The sequence below is a fragment of the Neolamprologus multifasciatus genome, chromosome 7, assembly GCF_963576455.1.
Source record: "Neolamprologus multifasciatus chromosome 7, fNeoMul1.2, whole genome shotgun sequence".
In the NCBI taxonomy this organism is placed as follows: Eukaryota; Metazoa; Chordata; class Actinopteri; order Cichliformes; family Cichlidae; genus Neolamprologus; species Neolamprologus multifasciatus.
In genome coordinates this window covers 3,084,178-3,104,646 of record NC_140445.1, presented here as the reverse complement: position 1 = coordinate 3,104,646, position 20,469 = coordinate 3,084,178, and the positions used below count along the sequence as shown (strand labels likewise).

At 42.5% G+C, this 20,469-nt stretch overlaps 1 protein-coding gene across 1 annotated transcript in view; it reads right to left on the bottom strand.

Moving 5' to 3' along the window:
* zfpm1 (zinc finger protein, FOG family member 1) overlaps positions 1 to 12,773 on the bottom strand; it is a 128,474-nt gene extending 115,701 nt beyond the window's left edge. Inside the window, exon 1 of the mRNA XM_085165579.1 lies at positions 12,188 to 12,773. Coding sequence (XP_085021705.1) covers positions 12,188 to 12,227 — 40 coding nt within the window. The 5' untranslated portion in view covers positions 12,228 to 12,773. The remainder of the gene's footprint in view (positions 1 to 12,187) is intronic.
* Between the last annotated feature and the right edge of the window lie 7,696 nt (positions 12,774 to 20,469).

Genomic DNA, 20,469 nt, shown 5'->3' with positions numbered 1-20,469 from the left:
GTCATGGGTTCAAAGTGCTAAAGTTTAAGGATTAGATGTGTTTGCAGGGCCAGATTTCCTCAATTTTATGTGTTTCATTAGACAAATGATTAATCTGGCTACCCAGAAGAATGCTGCAGATTAGTTGATAATAAAAAAGGTCAACAGGAAATTATTTTTTTGTCATGGTAATGTGACTCTCACCATGTAGCATTAAATAAAGGAATTCTATTAATGTTCTAAAATGCAGATGGATACATTTAAATTGATTAAAAAACTGTAATTGTAGTTTTTGCTTTAATCCATGGATAAAAACTCTTTATAACTAGCTAGCTGCACTCCTGGTTTGCATACTGGCAGCAGGACCAGGTCCTCATCATTCAGCTGCCTTTCCAGAGACTCTCTCGTCCTGCAGGGGAACACACTGCCTCAGACTGACTCAAATCAGAAACTGCAGCAAGCAGACAACCGGCCCATGTGCCGCTAATTCATTTACAAAAGCACGGGTACGCACATACAGGCATGCACACTAGGGCTGCCACGATTAGTCGACTATCAAAATCGTCGACGACTGATTTAATAGTCCACGCGTCGTTTGAAGCTTTGTAAGATCACAAAAGACGCAGGAATAAGTAGTAGGATTTAAGAGTGTAATAACGGACTGAAACAGAAGATGGCAGCACTGCATGTACAAGGATGCCAGCTGCCGTTAAACCCCGAAGAAGAAGAAGTAGCTCTGTCCCAGAATTCATAGCGCAGCCCAGCTCAGTTTCCATGGCGGCAGCTAGTTAGTTTTAATGTTACTCTTATTATTCTTTCTGGGTCACAAAATAAACGTTTAACATATTTTCAGGCGAAAATGTAGCTGTGTAAACCTCAAATATCTGCTCAGTTTATCAAGACACCACATATTTTCAAAAGCGCTCCGACGTTTTCGGAGACGTCTGTTACCCACTAGCTGGATAGCTAGCCGGGGGCTAGGCTAACTAGAGCCGTGAGAACACCGGACCCACCGCTGTCTTTCTCTACTCAGGTTAAATATGATATATAAGTCACTTAGATAACTTAAAAATGTTATTGTTTGGCTTTTTTCAGTATTTTATTTGTTCCTGAGTAAATCGGTTTGGCTGAGATTAAAGTTATAGTTTTTACACAGCTGAATAAACGTCAAGCAGACAGCTGATTATCAGAAGTGTGAGATGCTCAAGAATATACTCCAGTGTCCTGTTATATTTTAGATAGCAAGGAGTTTATTAAACTTCACCGAAACAATCTGCAAACTTCATTAAAATTTAATAAACTATCATCTTGTCTTTATTTTTAGTTAGCACATACCGTAAACACTTAAAGATGTAAGCTAATGATAGTTATATAAGAGCAGATGCTGCTGGTGCAATAAGCTGTACGTTTTAGTCCAATGGATGATGATCTGATTAGTCGACTAATCGCAAAAATAATCGGTGACTAGTCGACTATCAAAATAATAGTTTGTGGCAGCCCTAGTGCACACACAGCTTACAGTCAGGTATCCCAATAAGCAATAACAGTGACCCTGAAATAGCAGGAGGCGCATCAGTAGTGAGAAACTGAGGCAGCTATATTCAACTATCATCTGTTTCATTCTTCACACCTGTGCTTTACTGAGACATGTCAAAATGTCTCGTGTGCAAGATAGGAGGCCTAGCCCTCTACTGCTTACCCACAAAGTATGAATAGAAGGAGCACGTTTACGTGCATTCTCTGTAAGGATGCAAGTCTGCACATTTCCGAGTATGTGCCGTGTGAACAGCTGTGCAACCTGCAACACTGGATGAATGCTAATCAGACTTGCATATAGAGCGCCATCCCGCACATACCTATTAGCTCCTACGGAATGACCGCAGACTTTTGGAGAGCTGAGAATGGGAGTCAGGTTCATTCCTGTGTGTTATGCCAATAAAGTTTATCTTGAATTTTATTATAACATTTCTCAAGTAATTAAATGTAAGCTGCTCATAAAACAGTTTATGGACTCAGTGTATTCACTGCAGACTGAAGTGACAGAGAAGAGAGAAAATACCAGAGAAGTGGGCACTGATTGTATCACTTACCACCACAATGATAAAAAAAATTTCCTGTCTGATTAGCTTGAAAACAAAATATGAGCAATAGTTTATTCTTGCTCTGTATGTGAGGAAACTGCTTTTTCTTCAACGGTAGTTTGCCCCATCATCATTTATAATTACAAATTTGATCATTGTTTTACTACTAAAAAAAAAATCACAGAAGATGCTCAATATGTTCAGTTTCTTGCATCTTTAATATTTTACCCAATACATCAGGGGTCGGCGACCTTTCTGATGGCGAGTGCCATTTAAAATTTTCTCAGAAGTCAGTGTGCCATATGATTGCATTAGCAATAAATTTAATAACGCTACACAATATATAGAATCACTTTACAGAATTATATTTGTTTGCAGATGTTGGCAGCTATCAGCGAATAGTTATCAGCTATTTTGAAACAAAAAAAACACTTTTTCTCCATAACAGCAAATGAACTGTACAACAGAAAATACAAATGCTGTTTATGGTCTCTTCACAACAATAATAAGAAAAATAAACTGGGCCAATATGACCAGAGACACACATGTGATCTCTGGTCTCCGAGTGTCCAGCATTCAGAGGCTACCTGAGGACTCATGTGAGAGAAAATCTGCTCACACAGACATGTAGAGCCAAATACTGTCAGTAAGGTCTCTGCAATGTTCTGAAGACAGTTAAACTTGTCAGGTGGTGACGTCCAGCAGGTGAACATGCAGCTCCATGAACACGCACAGCTGTGGATTCCAGCTGCTTCGATGTTGCATTTACTCAGCCAGTTAATGCGAGACAAATCCAGCTGCTCATTAAAGATTTCTGGTTTGATCAGAAAATAAAACATTGGTCCAAACACCTGAAAGTTCCAAAAACGCATTGTGTCTCGAGTCTACGGATGTATCCGTGTATTTCCGTGGTGTTGATGCTGCGCTGAGCGGAAAGCTCCTGAAGCTTTTGAGGTGTCAGAATGTGGAAAGCTAACAACGTCCCTCTCACCAGTAGGTGAAGTTATTTTTAGCCAATTACAAGTTGAATCTGGTAGTTGGGCTTGTTAGCTAAGATACCGTCATTAAGAAGAGGCACAACTAATGTGTCTATGAGAGCTGATTTGCGATGTGAACCGCTGGTGCGGCCATTTATTTTTTAATGCACCTTCTCAGATTAACTCACTGCGTGTCGTGCCCAGGGCTGGACTGGGACAAAAAAACAGCCCGGGCTTGACTGGAGACCGGACCACCGGGTATTAAAGCCATAAAGCCTTTGAATGAAAACAAACGCTGTTGTGACAGTGATGTACAGTCTTGTTGGTATATGTATGATTTCTATACATTTTAGGTCAGATAAAAACTTTGGTTGTAAGATTCAGATAATTATTTAATAACAGTGAGACATTTTAAATGAGAATAAGAAAGAAAAGTATTTCTTTGTGCCCCCCTTTCCTTTGTGCCCTACCTGCCCCCCCTGGCAAAGCTTTGCTAGACCCGCCCCTGCACAGTTATCAGCTGTCAGCTACTTAGAAAAGGATCCTGGTGTTATTTGTCTCTCAGAAACAGTTCATAACTTCCCTTCAACTCATTCATGTCACCTAAAAGGTAAACTCCATCTCCTGTTCAGCTCTGATGATTCAGTAAGGACATCTCCTGGTTTCATCTTCATGTTTCCCTCTCACCACATATACAAACCGACACCATGACCAGCAGCTTTACAGCTGTGGCTCCAGCAAACATCAGCTGATACTAGAAATTAATGTTAAATAAATTCTAACAACAGCTGATCAAGCTTAAACGTGCTGCTGTTGTTTAGCGCGACATCCGCTGGTTTCCTCTTTCTGGTGCAAAGTTGGCGATAAACAAACGAGAGAGACGATCAGCTGATCATTGATCAGTTTCATGATTAAAGTAGCAACAGGAGAGAGAGGGGGGAGAATGAGAGAAGAAGAGGCAGCTGTGCAGCAAAGACAGAATAACTCCACCTTTGTGTCTTTTTCCATCCTAGAAAAACTGCGTCCCTTCTCAGCTCAACACGAAACGCGTAATATTTTCTCTGAATACAGGACGATTCCATCTTTTTATGGGACGGCTGGCAACTCTAGTAAATAATCTTATGAATAAAACAAAGTTCACTATCAGTAACATCAGAGCACCACCCAGCTGTTTAGAAACTCCATCATGCTAGCTAGTAGCAGTACGAGTTATTGTAACTGACGGTAAAAAGTCAGAATAACGAAAATAAACTCCACCTAAACTTGGTTTATATCTGACCCAGATAGACTGCAGGTCATAACTTCTTACCTGAAGTTCAGTTCACCTGACACTCAGACCGGCGGCCGCCTCGGGTCTCTGCTCCTCCTGCCTCCCCCTTCCCTCATCCACCTGTTGCCTCTGTGGAAGCTCCGCCATAGCCACCACCAAACAACTGAGTTATTTTTACACACCGGCCAGCATCTGGCCAATCCACCACCTCTCATTGTTTATACCGTTACAAAAAAAAATCATCGACCCATCGAGCAAATGCCCGGTATGTCCGATGGCCAGTCCAGCTGTGGCCGTGCCATCAGTTAACCCTTCGCGTGCCTTGGGTATCCGACCCCTGCTGTACATTACAGATTACTTCGTGCATAATGCCGTGACATGAATATGGAGCTTTGTTTTAAAACTGCCTGCATCAGGGAGTTAAATAAATGTTATATTAATAATACACAAATACAAACGTTGGTGTGTTTTTGTGTTTTTCTGTGGTAACAGAAACTCGTGGTTTTGCATATTTACCCCCAAATTGTTGTTCTATTGTTATTTTACTAGTGTGTGTGTGTGTGTGTGTGTGTAGTCGTTTTTCACTCAATATCAGACTGCACTGGAAGCAGGTGCACACAGGGTCAAAGGTCGTTGTGAATGAGTCTGTGTGTGTACGCTAAGCGCTTCATGTTCTGTCTGGGGACACAGTGTTTTATCTGGTCGGGCTTCTGTGACCTTTGAACCTGGCACTGTTCACCGTTTGGTTTCATATCGGCGATCTGGGAATTCAAGCTTGGCAGCTTCAACGTACACTTTCATTTATTGTTGGTCAGGAGAAGAACTGTGTGTGTGTGTGTGTGTGTGTGTGTGTGTGTGTGTGTGGCTGTAAAAGCAGGTCAGGCGGTGTTGTTTGCCCAGGTTGCCTTAACACCCCAGAACAGAGTGCTCAGCACAGTAGGCGCAAATGGTCCGTCTTATCACTGCTGCTGGGGGGGGGCTTGTCATAACACTGGTTATGACTCTCCTTTACACACACACACACACACACACACACACAGATAAGTCTGCACAAATACACTGTACTTTGAGTGTCAAGAATCATTCTGACCACAGATTGGAGCCACGTGGCCCTCAGGTACCTCACACACAAACTTCTGCTTTGCACGGCAATAACTGACCTCCGTGTGATCTTTTTGATACAATGGGGTCACGTGATGAAGCGGCACAGCTGCTTGAGGAGAAGGTGTTTGGCTCCCCGGGTTGTAGAGACCACAAGTCCTCCCAAAGCTCTGCGGACCGAGCTATCAGACCTGTAATTACTGCCAGAGCAAACAGCCGGCGCTGATTACGCTACTGTGCGTAATACTTTCTCTCCTCCCTCGAGCGCAGAGGCGTCAGCACCGAGGTCAGGGGTGAAACCGTTTACAACTGCGCTGGGCTGGCGGGGTCATAATTCACCACGAGGCTGTCCCCGCGGGTAAATAGCAGGAAAGGGTAATAACTCATCCATGCCTTCAACACAAACGGTGTTTCCTCTGTAACCTCGCCAACTTCCTCCTTTGGTATATCTGACCACACACACACACTGTCATCATTGCTCAGTTAGCCACAATGCATACCTACATACTCATGAAAAGAGCAATAAGGAGAGCAGAGAGCGCGCTAATCGATCAGGCATCTTCACCAAAAACACTCAAAACTGCTGCTTTCATCAGATCTCTATCGCTGGATTTCAAACTACAAATCAAGTAGAGAAATGTCCCAAAACCACGATCTAACTCCAAATAAAAGCATTTTTTAACCTTCCAGAACCGGAAGCCGATCGAATCTGCTTCAACCAGCTAAAAACGGGATTATTTCAATGTTTTCAAAGTGTTCACAGCATTTTATCCGTGCACATGTGGGCATGACTGACTGCAGTCACATGCGGCTCTCACGCTGAGCTATCTGATAGTCAGCATGAGAATCTTTGCCAGTCGATACCCAATCAGTCACCATCTAGCTGCTTTAATATCAGCAGAATCAAGCAAGTCATCCTGCTGACGCCGTGCCTTTCCTCTTTTTCTTCATCTGCCGCCGCTTACTGTACGCACCCGAAAGTTTCACGCCTTTAACGACGGAGAATATGTTTAAAACACAAACAGATAGTCATCGAATAAAATTTCCCCAACATGTCTGCGCTATCACGCACGCAATCTGGAAAGAGTAATACGTGCTATTAATTTGAATTAAATTAATCAATGAGGACGCTTGTTAGGGAGGAGAGAGAGTGCGACGAGATTGAGGGAGAATAGAAAAGCATTCACACCTATCATCTAATTATACAACAACATTAATCCCATTAGGGCTGGAACTGATTGCCAGGGTCTGGACCCCGGCTGCTCCTGCCTGGGCCTGTTGTTATTGCAGCCGAGCCTCTGCTCCTGCCTGCTCCGGCCTGATAACAACTCTAATCACGCTTGGCGATCTCTATCTGCGCCGGAGATCGGGCCCCCGCGGCTTATCTAAAGTTCACATCAAGCTAAAAGCAGAACAAAGGAGGAGTTAAAAAAAAAAAGCACACTGAAAGAGAAAAAAAACAAAAGGCAAAGCCACCAAGGCGCAGCGTGACTCTCCTGGCTGTCTGTGGAATTTAGACAAGCTTGTGTTTTAGTTTCGTCACTCACAAACAATGAATTAATCCCTCGACGTGCGACTGTATGGAAATCACGTGAGCCGCGCCCACGCATTCCTGTTGCACACTTTTAGTTTTTTAAAACTAGTGTTCAAAGTTTCAAAACAACTTTGAGCAGAAAGAGAACGAGAGAGAAAGAAGACGAAGACTAAAAGGAGGAGGAGGAGGTCAGCCCGGTGATTTCCTTGTCTGGCCTCTGCAGGCGTCCTGGTTTGCTTTCAGCTGTGGGAGGCAGCGCATTATTCATGCTGACCTCTGAGCTCTAGCGCTGATGTCATAGGAACCAGGCGTTCTCTCTCTCTCTCTCTCACACACACACACACACACACACACACACACACACACACACACACACACACACACACACAATCAGCAGAGTGGATCTGCAGGTTGTTATCTATCTACCATCTGCAGGCCTCCTTATCAGCCCCAAACATCTTTCTCGGTAGAGGGTGGGGGAGCGGCAGAGCAGGCAGGCTGCCATTAAAAAACACACCACAACACATTCATCTAGCAGCACACTTTTTCACTCTTTCTTCCCACTATCTACCTCCACTCCCTCTCCAAACCCCCTCCCCTTATCACTGCACTTTTTTCCCGACCGCTCTTCCCTTTTCCCTTTTCTCTCTCCTTCTTTTAATTATCTAGACATCCACCCCTAGCCGATCGCAAACAAAAAAACCACCAACAGCAACGCTGGTAAAAACGGCACACAACGGCCACATGTAATTACAATGCGCCCTCCGTCCTCCATCTCTCCTTCCATCTGCCCAACCTCCTCTCCCCCCCCTCTCTTTTGCTTTCTGCGATATCAGCAGCAGCGATCGCCGCCAAGTTTTATCGCGTCTCCCATCTCAACCGCCAAAATATAAGCCCAGGGATTCAGCCTCAGTGGGCTGCCTGCCTGCCTCCTATCGCCCCATCAAGAAGAGCAGCCATATCAGGCTGAAAGATCACAAACCGTTGGGGAGGATGACGCACAAAGAGACACAGACAAATATCTATCTGCTACACAAACACCCCCTTCTCCTCCTCTACTAAGGGCCTCCAGAAAGCTCTGGACTTGGACTGCTGTTTGGCAAATAAAAATCAAACCTAAAAGAGATATCCATGCTACACTGTCTTAATGGAGCACTCCAGTGTGTGTGTGTGTGTGTGTGTGTGGGTGAGGGTGCTGCCAGTGTTCAATTGTTGCTTTTCAAACCACACCTGAGTCTGCACAGTATTAGCTACTGTAGCTATGGGGGCGTTTCCAGGACTCTTGTTTTCCTAAATGGAGTGGTACGGCTGGGTGGAGAGGCAACCAAACATGAACGGGGAGGCAGGGGGGGCCTAAAATAAAATTTATTACTAAAATAAATAGTTGAATCACAGGATTCAGCCATGAGGTAATACAGCTAATAACAGTGTTTCCAGTTTTATTAACTGTAATAAATTATGTTTGCGGTGTTTCAAACACAAAAGTTGATACAAAGAAACAAAGAAAAGGACAACAACAAAAAGATGTCATCTCCATCGATTATATTAATGCCGATATTTACAGGAAAAGTAGAAGTAGTCTTAACATAAACATCTTCAGTGTGGTACGAAAGGCAGGAATACTCAGTCACTTGGCTTCATGGATGATTCTAGACCAGCGGTCTCCAACCGTTTTTGCGCCACGGACCGGTTTATGCCCGACAATATTTTCACGGACCGGCCTTTAAGGTGTCGCGGATAAATACAACAAAATAAAACTAAAGATTTATTCATAACACACGTGAAAAGACCAAGGAAAACCAAGTTAACGATCAAAACGATAACAAAATAACGCTGAAAACCGATAAAAACCCTGAAAACTATACATTTCACACCTGAGCCTCAACTCTCGCGGCCCGGTACCAAACGACTCATGGACCGGTCCGAGGCCCGGGGGTTGGGGACCGCTGTTCTAGACCACCTGAGTTTTGCTTTACAGTAACTGCACCACTAATGAGTTGGATTATAATCTGCACACATACAAAACCACCCGGCTGTATCCCCACTGATTCATTTAGTGCATTTTTCACACACACTCTGCAGCCCTGAACCTTTTAAAGCATTACCTATTGGAGGTTTACGCAAGAACTCGAACATCCAACTCAGCGGGACCAGGTTCCACCTGCCAGCTCACCTGTAATGTTCGACTGAGCAAACTTGAGCAGGTTAACTGAAGAGTCGATGTACTGACGACAATAGTTCATCATACTACAAAACTGAGGGCCGGGGCCAAGAACATCTATATAAATTGCATTTTTTCCAGACATCTTCATCCAATTAAATAAATAAAAAAGTTACCGCTTGTGAAGTCTTTCAGCTCTTCATCACACTACGTTTAAACATTTAGCCATTAGCCAAATTGATGCAGTTACACTAAGATCACACACGAGCGCTCGTCTTTCCATCACACAAACAGCAATCCAAAATGCAAACGGATAAATCCACAACGTGAGAAACTATAACAAACTTCAGGAGACGTCAGGAGAATTCGGCCATTAGCTGCACTCAGATGATGGAAACACACCAACTGTAAATCAGCGTCAAGCTCTCACGTCTCCGTCTGTTGAAAGCTTTAACTGGACACCAAATAACTTTTACAATAACAGGAAGAGCTGTATTGAGAGCAGGTCAAGTTTATTTGTAGCTCCAAATGCAACGTTAAAAACCGAGTGGTTTACCTCCAGCTGGATGAGTAACTAAACGACTTATCGAAGGCGTGAATCATCAAACAAAGTCAGTTTCAACAATGAAACCACCCAACACCACCGTGACCTGGCTGGAATTTGTCATATCACTATCAGCAAGCAGCATGCTCAAAACAACATGGTGGTTCAACAGTAACAGTAGTGGTAGCAGCCCCTACCTCATGAACCCCCCCCAAACACACCCCCTAGCTGAACAAAGTCCTTATCACTCCTCACTCTTTCCTATCAAAATGTCTGCCAAATCACAAGAGAGTCACGGGGCTGAGAGCCTGGCCGGCCTCGACCACAGCCGGGGCCTGGTGCACGGGGAAGCACGGTGGACCAGAAGCGCTGATAAAGATGGCCATGACACCCCTGAGACGCGCACATGTACACGCTGTCTCGTACACACCGGGTCTAGCCTGAGTTTATCAGCCTTGGGGTCTGGAATACATCTCCAGGCCTCGCTGCTGGCCTTACTGGAGGTGCCTGCTGGGAGCTCACTGCCTCTCTATGGGAACCGACGTAGGGGTGGTAGGGTTAGGCATCATCGAGAGAAATTCCTGATGGAAATCCACGACCAAGACAGATGCCGTGGATGAATTAGAACACAAACAGCTACCACCAACTGTATTCTCCAGGTACTGAAGACATCATCATCATCTGCCTTCATTAGTCCAGGTTAATCATCTAACGGTTGATTTAAATATCTACTTAAAGTATTTCTGGATCCAAACTGAAAAAGAGAAACTTTACTCCAAGTGTGTCGCACCATTTTGGACTAGATGCTTGAATTCGACTGAACAGAGTCTAAGCACAGCCACAAAATCTGAATCTGGAACTTGATGTACCCAAGATAAATTAGAGACGTGGCACTCAAAGTGGTAGAAATCGGAAGAGGAATCCCACATGAGCAAACACTCAATGAAACCTTATTTTCACAAAAAGCCAGCAAACTTTACGCATTTATTTATTAAAGGTCAGATTTATTTTTAAGTCTTTGCAACGAATGAAGTTAGATGCGGCTTCAAAATGAGTGTGTGTGTGTGTGGGGGGGGGTCAAGACTTGCTTCCAGGACTTTGGACAGAATAAAGCTAATCTGCCAGCTAATAAAACTAATACTAATAATATTATAAATGATAATAGCAATAACAATAAAAATACAGCCGACATGTGGCGTTACTAATGTTTACAAATGGACAAACTGTAATGACAGCACTGACTCTGGTGAGTCCAATGCACCTGCAAGATGGAATAAAATATCAATATGTGTCATTACTGTGTCGATTATACATCACAAGAGGAAGACGTGTGATGAAGTTGCCATGTTAATATTTTCCTTTGGCTTCTTTCACATGGATTTTAAGGAGAGACACGTCCAGGTCTATTAATTACTATCAGTTTACAATGATGTTGTACTTTGGCTAAGAAGTCCTTGCATGCATGGCTGGTTAGCATTTGAACTTTCTAATAACCGGCCTCTCTGTGGTTGGTATGTTTGGTTTCTGCACAAAAACAACTGTTTGATTCATTTAAAAAGATCCACAGGTTTTGGGGAGGTTTAGGTTAAAGAGGACACCGTGACACAATCAGTGACGACGCTGCCAAACAAACTCATGTCACGGTTTCCAGCTGCTGCTCCCAAACATTTGTTCTTCTCCAGCAGAACCACATTAACACTGAGAGTCCCCACCATCCTCTCGGTGTGCAACAGGCCCGCAGAGCAGGAGCAGAGGTTAATCACAACATCATTAATATGCTCTTATATCAACTCTGAACATCAGTTAGCAGCGATAAACCCTCACACGTTTTATAAACAGGAAGAGCTCGTCAAGCACGGAGACCAGCCAAGCGCCAGACCAAGAAAAGGGCCTTTCAAGCGGCCCCGAGATGCATTATTGAGTTAAAAGGATAGATGAAAAAACAGATCCAATTGTAAGCAGCTATCAGCGGGAGAGATCGGCCATGCGGCCTATCTCACGCCCCATCTCTAGGAAGGAGAAGTGAAAAGCCAGGAGGGGGGGATGCAGCGGCGGCCTTGGCGCTGCCTCAGACAGAAAACAAATAAAAAAGATCCAATTTTAATCTTTATCTGCGCTCACATCGGATCGCTGCTTTATCTCAGCTCACATCGGCTTTTTGCCGAGAACACTGACGTTTCCACAACAGAATTAAACAGGAAGCCCCGGCCACACTTTCAGCTGCCAATGCACAAAAACATTCCGCACAGGGTAATAAAGAAAAACTTTTTGATATTCCTGCACAGGCTTACAGCGCGGAGGCAGCTGCCGAGGAGCCCCTTTAATAAAGGCTGAGGAGGGCAGGAGGGGCTGGAGGGGAGGCGACATCCTCCGGTTATCCCGAGACAACGAGCTGCATCTGAAACTTAAAGTCTTCAGAGTCAGCTGTGCTTTCTAATTTACGCACCGATGAGGGGGGTCCGGGCAGGGACGCGCGTGCGGCGCATCGACACACGAACACTCAGAAGAAGAAGAAGAGGGGAAACTTGTGTCATGCTTACGCTTTATCTGCCGGGGTTTGCTCTGCTTCCTCCGGGACATGCTGCCTCTGCTCTCGGGCTGAGCGGCAGAGAAGTGGTCAGGCTCTTCCTCTGGTTTCTGCCTCCTCTTCTTCTTCTTCTTCGTTCACAGCTGCGACGCGGCGCTCCGAGCAGCGACCGGAGAAATCCTCATGACCCGCGTGCGCTTTCACAGCTATCTCGTGCCACGACAGCTCCCGCGAGGCTACCTGTAGCTGAGTCCCCACCTGTGACCGAGGCTCTTCTTCTCAACTACAAATATCTGCCGCCGCCTCACCTCTCGCTTTCCTGCAAACGTTACTCCGTTACCGGGCGCGCCTCCGCTGTGTCCGCTGGCACGTCACTCAGCGACACGCAGTAAATGTGTGTCCCGTGGAAGCTCGCGCTGATAAAAGTGTCAGCTGTGGAGGTCAGCGGTGCGGCTGCTGTTGTTCTCTGTCAAGTTTTTCTCCGGCTGGTCCGCCCCCTTGTCTGCCCGCACCGCGTCTAAGCCAGGGAGCCACTTTCAATGGAGCTCGAGCGCTACAGTCAACTCCGCTACTACACCGGAGCGGACGCGCCTCTGACACGCCCCTTGCGTCTGACGTAGGGCGCCGCACTCGTCCCCGATTGGCTCCCGTCTACCCCGTTGTAAAGCGCAATAAAACAGAAAGTATGCCTCATAATTCCACCGCGTGATCGACTTCACAATACAAATATCAGCAGTGTATATAAATCCTCAACTCTAATTAATTAATGATATAATATTGCTTTATATTGTAATTATAGATGGATAATTAAAACCAGCCTAACCGTGATCACTGTGTCGTTTACAAAAGTCTGTAAAGTTCAGTTTCTTAACTTTTTTCTTGCTGTTTTGTGGTTCTTTTCACTTCTTTCAGTAGCACAGTGGAGTGTAATGCTGATGTACACGCATGACAAATATATCCCGTGCTCTCCATCCATCCTACGGCTATAAATAAGGGCTATGCTGTTTTTGTTTACTTGTTCATTTAGTAGGTGTAGTTTTTTCCCTAGTTTTTGCATCAACATCTGTAATCTGTCATGGGAGCCAAACAGTGGTGACTGTAAGATCTTGGTGTCTAATGTTAGTAGTTTGGTATCAATTTTAGACTGCACTTTCAAACATAGTGTGATGCAGAGAGTAAATTTTCGTAAATAGGGGACAAATAGCAGCAAAACAAACAAGCATCTGCTGTTTTCCATATGAAAAATTATGGAAAAATGCAAAAGCTTTAAGCAGACGTAGAAATTAATACTAAATATTTATCCAATAAAACGGAATAAATGATAAATGAAATTGCCCAAATAAGTAGAAACAGATTAAAGTAATACATTTTTTTCTATTTTATGAGCTTTGGTTTTTATTTAAATGATTTTGTAGACTGCTCATTGATTGACCACAAATGAAGGAAGTCAAATTATAGAATTTGACTTTACTCAAAAGAGAAATGTGCCACTGCCCTGCAGCAGACCCCACCTCTCACCTTACGACCGCTGGGATACTCTTAAGCACTCCACCCGTTTTCTTAATCAATGTGTTTATAAGCGGTGGGTAAATTATTCAAATTTCTTTTCTTTTGTGTCACCTGCGTGTGTATAGTCTTCTGTGTGGCATTGCTTTCATTGTCGCGCGCTTTGTTTCTTGTTCAAATGTGATACAGACATGAGATTAGCCAGGATTTCCTTTTGGACTGACGACAGGCTGCTTCGGTTTCCTGCATGAATGACTCACGTTGAAATGTTTACCTTATAAGAATACCTACAAAGTGTAACAGCAGTGTTAGGCTGTGACATAATGAGGCTTTCATGACACATGGAAAATTAATATTAATAACATTAACACTACAGTTTGAAGAGCAGACGGAAAAATGAAGAGAAATGCAGCGTGTTTGCACTCTTCTTTCCTTTTAATATTCTGTCTTTTTAGATATTTAGCTTATTTTAATAACTTAAAATAGTCTAAAGATTGTTTTAGGTCGGTATAGCGTCATCACTTTTGAAAAATAATAACCCTAAGAGTGCATAACTGAAAGCCTCCTTTGATTTTGGATAGCAGCATTCAGTGGCTCAGTTATAAAGTGTTATTCTATCCAGGGATTTCAGCCAGCAACCTCTAGGTTACACACGTGCTTCTCCAAAAATGCATGCTGCCCTCAACAAGAAGATGGAAGAGGATCGAGATTAGTTTCTTCCCAGCGAAATTCACTGGCGCCATCTAGTGGGCACTTTTCGAATAACCACTGATTCCTCGCAGGAGAGTAGCTCGCCCCTCTCCTTTCCTTGATCAGTCCTCGATTCCTTTACTTGGCTCTTCTGTTAGTGTCCAAGTCCCCCCCCCCCCCCAACAGAGAAGGAGCAGAGGAGAAAGGAGAGTTTTTGAGGAGAGAGGAGGCCAAGAAACATTTTTCAGTGATGCCAATTAAGATGACTGTGAGCATAGCTGCATCAGCCCAAGGCTCATTTCTCTGCTCGGTGTCTCCATGTCTCCTCTGCCCTGCATGCCTCAATGTCCCCTTAATTCAAAAGTGACTCCATCCTCATGAACTCCCAAGTTAAAAGCCCAAGAGAATATGCTTTAAAACACATTTACAGCCTGAAATAAAAAAAAAAAAAATTGCCTCTAGTTGTATAGATAGTTTCACCTTCAGAAAAATAGTGTAAAATGTTTTGGATACTGGCTGCTGGCCATCTGTTAGGCCTTATATCCACTAATTGGACTCACAGAACTGGATCTTGTCACCGTGTTTGTGCTGTAGGTTTATTTTTGGAGTATTTTTAATTGATTTATCTGACAAATAATTGGCTTTCTGGGTGATATTACCCATCAATAGTTTCAGGTTTGGTGATAAAAATTCTAGCATTTATAGGACTGTTTCTTCGAGCTATCTTAGCGCATATTTTTTGGAAACCAAATTTCCCAGAGGAACCCACCCGAGGGATTAATAAAGTTTTATCTTATCTTATCTTATCTCTTATCTTATTTGTGTCCGTACACTTTATGCTTGTGCCTAGAATACCAAGCTTGGGACTCGCCACCAATTGCACTTAGAACTGAAGAAGCTTCACAGATTAGAGGTGAAACATCTTCAAGAAACATAATTAAGTCCAGATGCTTTTCTTTCCAAGCTTCTTAGACTACGATGATCTGGATGACTGAGAACCTTCACAGACAACACTCCACTTTCTTGTCCAGATATGAAAATTATGTTGCCAAAATCAAAACATGGCATGAGGTAAATTCAGAAATATGTCAGGTGAATTACATTGGCTACGTCTATCTTCACATCTAAAACTACAGATTAAAACTTTAATTCATCTAAGAACTATCAGCAATGACCTCACACCTCTGACTCCCAAAAGCCACAGACACACTATTCTTTGATTTTTTTACTATTTCAAAACTCATTTGTGGAACCAACCAGAAGTCACTTTCTCAGATACACATAGTTTACGTTTTGTTATTGGTTTTAGAGGATGACATCATATCACCACAGTGCTGGTTTCCTGTGTGTTCTCATTGATTTTACAATCAGTTTTAGAGCAGCAACACAACAAAATGTTGAACGCCATTGAGCCGTTTATTACATCATCAAGTTTGATTACTTCTCAATCAAGACAATGCCTTTGTTTTTGCCATACAACTAATAACACTCACTCCATTTCAATATAACTATGAGAAGAAGAGCCCAGAATAATTTTAATCACGACCACTATGTTACTGAACACACGGTCATAGTCTTCTGGATAAATACACAACATGTTTGCTCTTCATGGTGTGTTGTACAACAATGCAATGTGCAATTTGTAGCTCTCAAAAAATGACCTCAAAATACAAATTAGTAGACTTATAGAAAATGAAGAATCGATATAATAACGTTCTGTAACAATGCATTTACTTTGCTGCTTTTGTAGAAGATTTGGAAGAAAACGGTTCAAACATTTAGATGCAAAGGGCTACATTTAACATCTTGCTGTTGGAGGGCCAGGTTTAGTGCTCAGGCCATTATTTGCGTCACTGTTGTGGTTTTTGGTTAGACTCAAGATTCAGACACTTGAATCTTGAGGTTTCTTTTTCTACTACTACTATACACTACTTTATGTCTTGCTGCCACAGTCCTTCTGGTACTGTGGGAAACATGCTAAAGAGGCTTACATATATTCAGGCCATCTTTTCACAGAGTTTCTCAGGTTTCTTTAATTTGATGGTGTTGAATTGGTTAACAACAGCTTTATATCAGTGAATTGTTTGAGTTTGTCAAATTGCTGTCCAGCACTGATACTTTGGAGATTTGTGTGGATTATGGGTAATTTCAACCATTAATCCAAATTCCAGACTGTTTATTTGGACCAAGACGTTAACTCTTTATTTCAACCCAGGTCAGCTGCCAGCTGACCTCGGTTGTCATTTAGGAACCTTATTTTCTGTGGAAGTTGTTCTCCAGACGTAGAGCCATATTGTAAAATATAAATTACTCTAGATGGGAAAAAAATCTTAGCCTAATTAGCAAAGATTAGCATGCTATTATTAGCATGTTAGCATTTTCTCTCCAGTGACTCTGGACTTTGTCATTGCTAGACAGTAAGTCAAGAAATGCTGACAACAAAATGAAAAAAAAAAGTTTTTCGAACGCAGCTACATTATGCTAAATATTAGCATTCACACATTTTGGGTGTTTATTTTTTCCGTCGTCCATTTTTTCCCTATTTACAAACTGCAGTAGTTTGATTTTGCAATCAGTTTTAAAGCAGCAACACAGCAAAGTGGTGGCTAGTTTTGGGCTCTTATCACTTTTTAGGTTATGGTCCTCCTTAGATAAAGTCTAATTTATTCATGCGCCCCACATTAGAGATTGGTCTCTTAGCTTCTATTCAGACTTTTATTCTGTTTCCCCCAGTGACCTTCAAAATGTAGCCTGTTAGCACACCTGACAATAACATGTGGATGTTGTGGTGTGAGAACAAATGGACGTCTCTCAGTACAGTATGTGAGTTCACACAAGGCATTCTGTTTTTGTCTCCAGTGAGAACGTCTGTCCAACTGTTTTGCAGGAGTCAGGTTTTGCACTCACTCACTCAAAGGTTTTGTTGTTACTTTCACAAGTGGCTAAAAATAACCACTAGCAGCCAGCTTGTTGCAGTTGTCTGATAAATTGTTTTTTCACTAGTGTAAAGTAGCCTATGTCAGCTAAGTAGGTGGCACTTCACTGAGGCCAGTGATGCATTTGCACACAGGCAGATAAAGGGCTGTAACCACACGGCCATGTGGAAAAAAAGCTTTTCTCAGGAGACCTTTGAAAAACAAAGTTCAGCCTCACTGCTTCCATAGGAATGAAGAATGGGTCAGCTCTACCATAACCCTAAACCTGTGTGTGATACAGTTTGTTGCCGCGATTTGATCACAAGCAGGGTTTAGGGTAGTGTTAATGCATGGCTCAGTGTCTGTAACCAGCTGCAGTGTCAGCTCAGTTTCTGTGAGCTCGGCATCTTCTGAGGAGGCTGACTTAAACTGACCCAGAGTGCTGCTGCAGGAGATGCACACATACCTGGAAGCATTAACTAAAGACAGCAGGGGTTATGCACTTACTGCCATCAACTGTGCAATATTTCCTTGTCTTGTCATTATTTTGCAGCTTGTTGCAGGAAAGCAGGTTGACGTTGAATTTCTACAAGCCCTTCATGCTCCCAGAACAAGTTATCAGAACTTGGCATGTTTGCTTGGCCTCTTGAAACACTGTTTTTCTGCTGACTGTAAAAAGGTAAACACACTGTTGCCTAACTTGACCTTTGGGGTGGAAGACTGCACTGACACGCTGCTCACTGTTTACTCAGACGAACCTTGTAACTTCTGAATTCTGTTTGTAACATCTGCCAGTCTCTTGTTATCTTTATTTTTGTCATGCTCACATACTCCATTTGTTTTATTGCTCAAAGCATGTTCTGCTTTTTTGCACCATACTGTAAACATCTGAGGCGTTTAGGCAGCAGGTCTGGTCATTTGGAAGCAGGAACAGAGGATAAAACTGGCTTATTCTCATTCCCAGGGAGTGAAACAAAGTTAAAGTACCAGGTGTCCTTGGGTGGAGCTGTGCAACCAAATGGGCTATGTCATCGGCGAGATAGGTATCCGTGCTAGATTTTGGAGTTTCACCCTAACCAAAAATAGTGACGTGTAAACAAACATAAAAACACATAAAAACTAAACAGACCAGTGAGTTAACTGGAGACACAAACCAGGACCTCCACCTGTCCCGCCTCCTATTGAAGACTGTGTGCGTGAAGTTATATTATACAAAAGAGAACACACTGAATAAGATTTTTAATCTGAATCTATGAGCAATTTGCTTCCTATTATGGTCACATATACAATCAGCCACATTACAAAATGGTTTCAGGTGTTTCAGGTACCTATAGGGAAGAATTTGTCCTTATAGGTGATCAAGAGGATGCAGATGGGGGAGGATTACCTAATCAGAACTAAGTCTACAGCCTGTGTTCCCATGAGGGATGGAAAGTCTTACAAGCTGTGCAACCACAGTGTACACGTTTGAAATGTGGTAGAGTGGTTGACAAACTGATTGGCTGAAGAATGTGCAGTAATCATATTATCATATTATCTCTTGGACAAAGAATTTCTAATGTTTTATCAAAAAGCGGGGCTTTATAAGACCAACGGTTGGCTAGGTAGCGTCCCAGGACACATATATGGGACTTTAGATCCACATCCATGCAATCCTGCCAGTGTGGCATTTATTTGTCTCTTTGTTTTTCTTTCTTAACATGAGAGAAAAAAAATCTTAAATCCTGATAAATCCTGTTAAACATGGGGACTCAACAAGAGCCGAATGCCATGTGGCATGTAGAGGAGTTTGGGATCTTTTGAAAGTTGTCAAATGAACTGAGCACAGTAATATCCACCAACACCGCTGGGATGTCAACATGCCAATTCTAAATGTACTATATAAACTTCAACAGGTCGGAGATTTACCAAAGTATTCAGTTGAAGCACGGGGAGCCTCACAGCGCGAAGGTTCTGCGTTGGAACTCGGTGGCCAGTTGGGGACCTTTCGTTGTGGAGTTTCTGTGTCTGCACATGCTCTGACTTCTCCCGCAGTTCAAAGACATGAATGTTAGAGGTACTGGTGATTCTACATTGGCTCTAGGTCTGTTAGTTCTGAATTGCAAGTCAGCCCAGAGTAGGGGTGGGGGAAAAAATCGATACTGTGTAGCATGGTGATATTTTGTTTGCTAATAATGTATCGATACAGAAACAGCAGAAATCGATATTTTGTTACAAAAAGGTTTTTGTGCTCTGACTTCAGAGCATGTTGATCCTTTTTCTGAGCAAGAATCCTGACATTCCTTCACTGTCCAAATGTGTTTAACTTTTTTTATGGCAGCAATAAACATGACAGTTTACTTATTTTAATTTAAGACATGTTTTATTTTAATTAAGTTTAAAACTTTTTTATTTAATGTAAAATGATATTTTGTTTTAATTTACTTTCAAATTCTTCAGTTGCTGAAGGGGCTGCATAGTTTTCATAAACTGCATAGTTCAGAATAGCTATAATTGTACCAGATGGTTGATTCAGTTAAGTTGGACTAGACTGTAATACAAACCGTTCAGTTTGTCAACAATAAAACTGAAATGAGAGAAAGACTGAGTGTGAGACTTTGATATTAGATAAAATGAATATTGATAAAGTTTACCTTTATGTACAGAATCTGAATATCGTAAAATATTTTTAAAAATTGCAATAATATCGTATCGTGGGATGTATGGTGATTCCCACCTCTAGCCCAGAGTGACTTCCTGTCTCTTGCCAAATGTCATCTGGGAAAGACTCAAACCCAACCATAAATGCTTAAAGTACTCAAATATTTTAAACTGAGAGGCAATTATTGTACTTTGTACTCCAGTAGACTGCATTTGGTATATTTAGATCATTTATCTTCCTACATCTTCCTGTCTGACCGTTCTTTTCCTATCCTCAAAACCATTTATCCAAACCTCTCCAAACGTGGTAGATCTAGTTCTTGGTAAACGAGCATGCAGAATCCTGAATTTGATGTCTTTTGGATGTAGTTTACTAAATACTTTAATATACTCTCAGAACAAGACCATAGGAGCATTTGTCTTTGATTTCAACTCTTATGTTTTAGTCATTATAGCAGACTAAACCTTCCTCACACTGGTAAATATAGTTGGTGTCAAGAAATCCTACCTAAATAATGCTTAAAATACCTTTAAACTGGACATA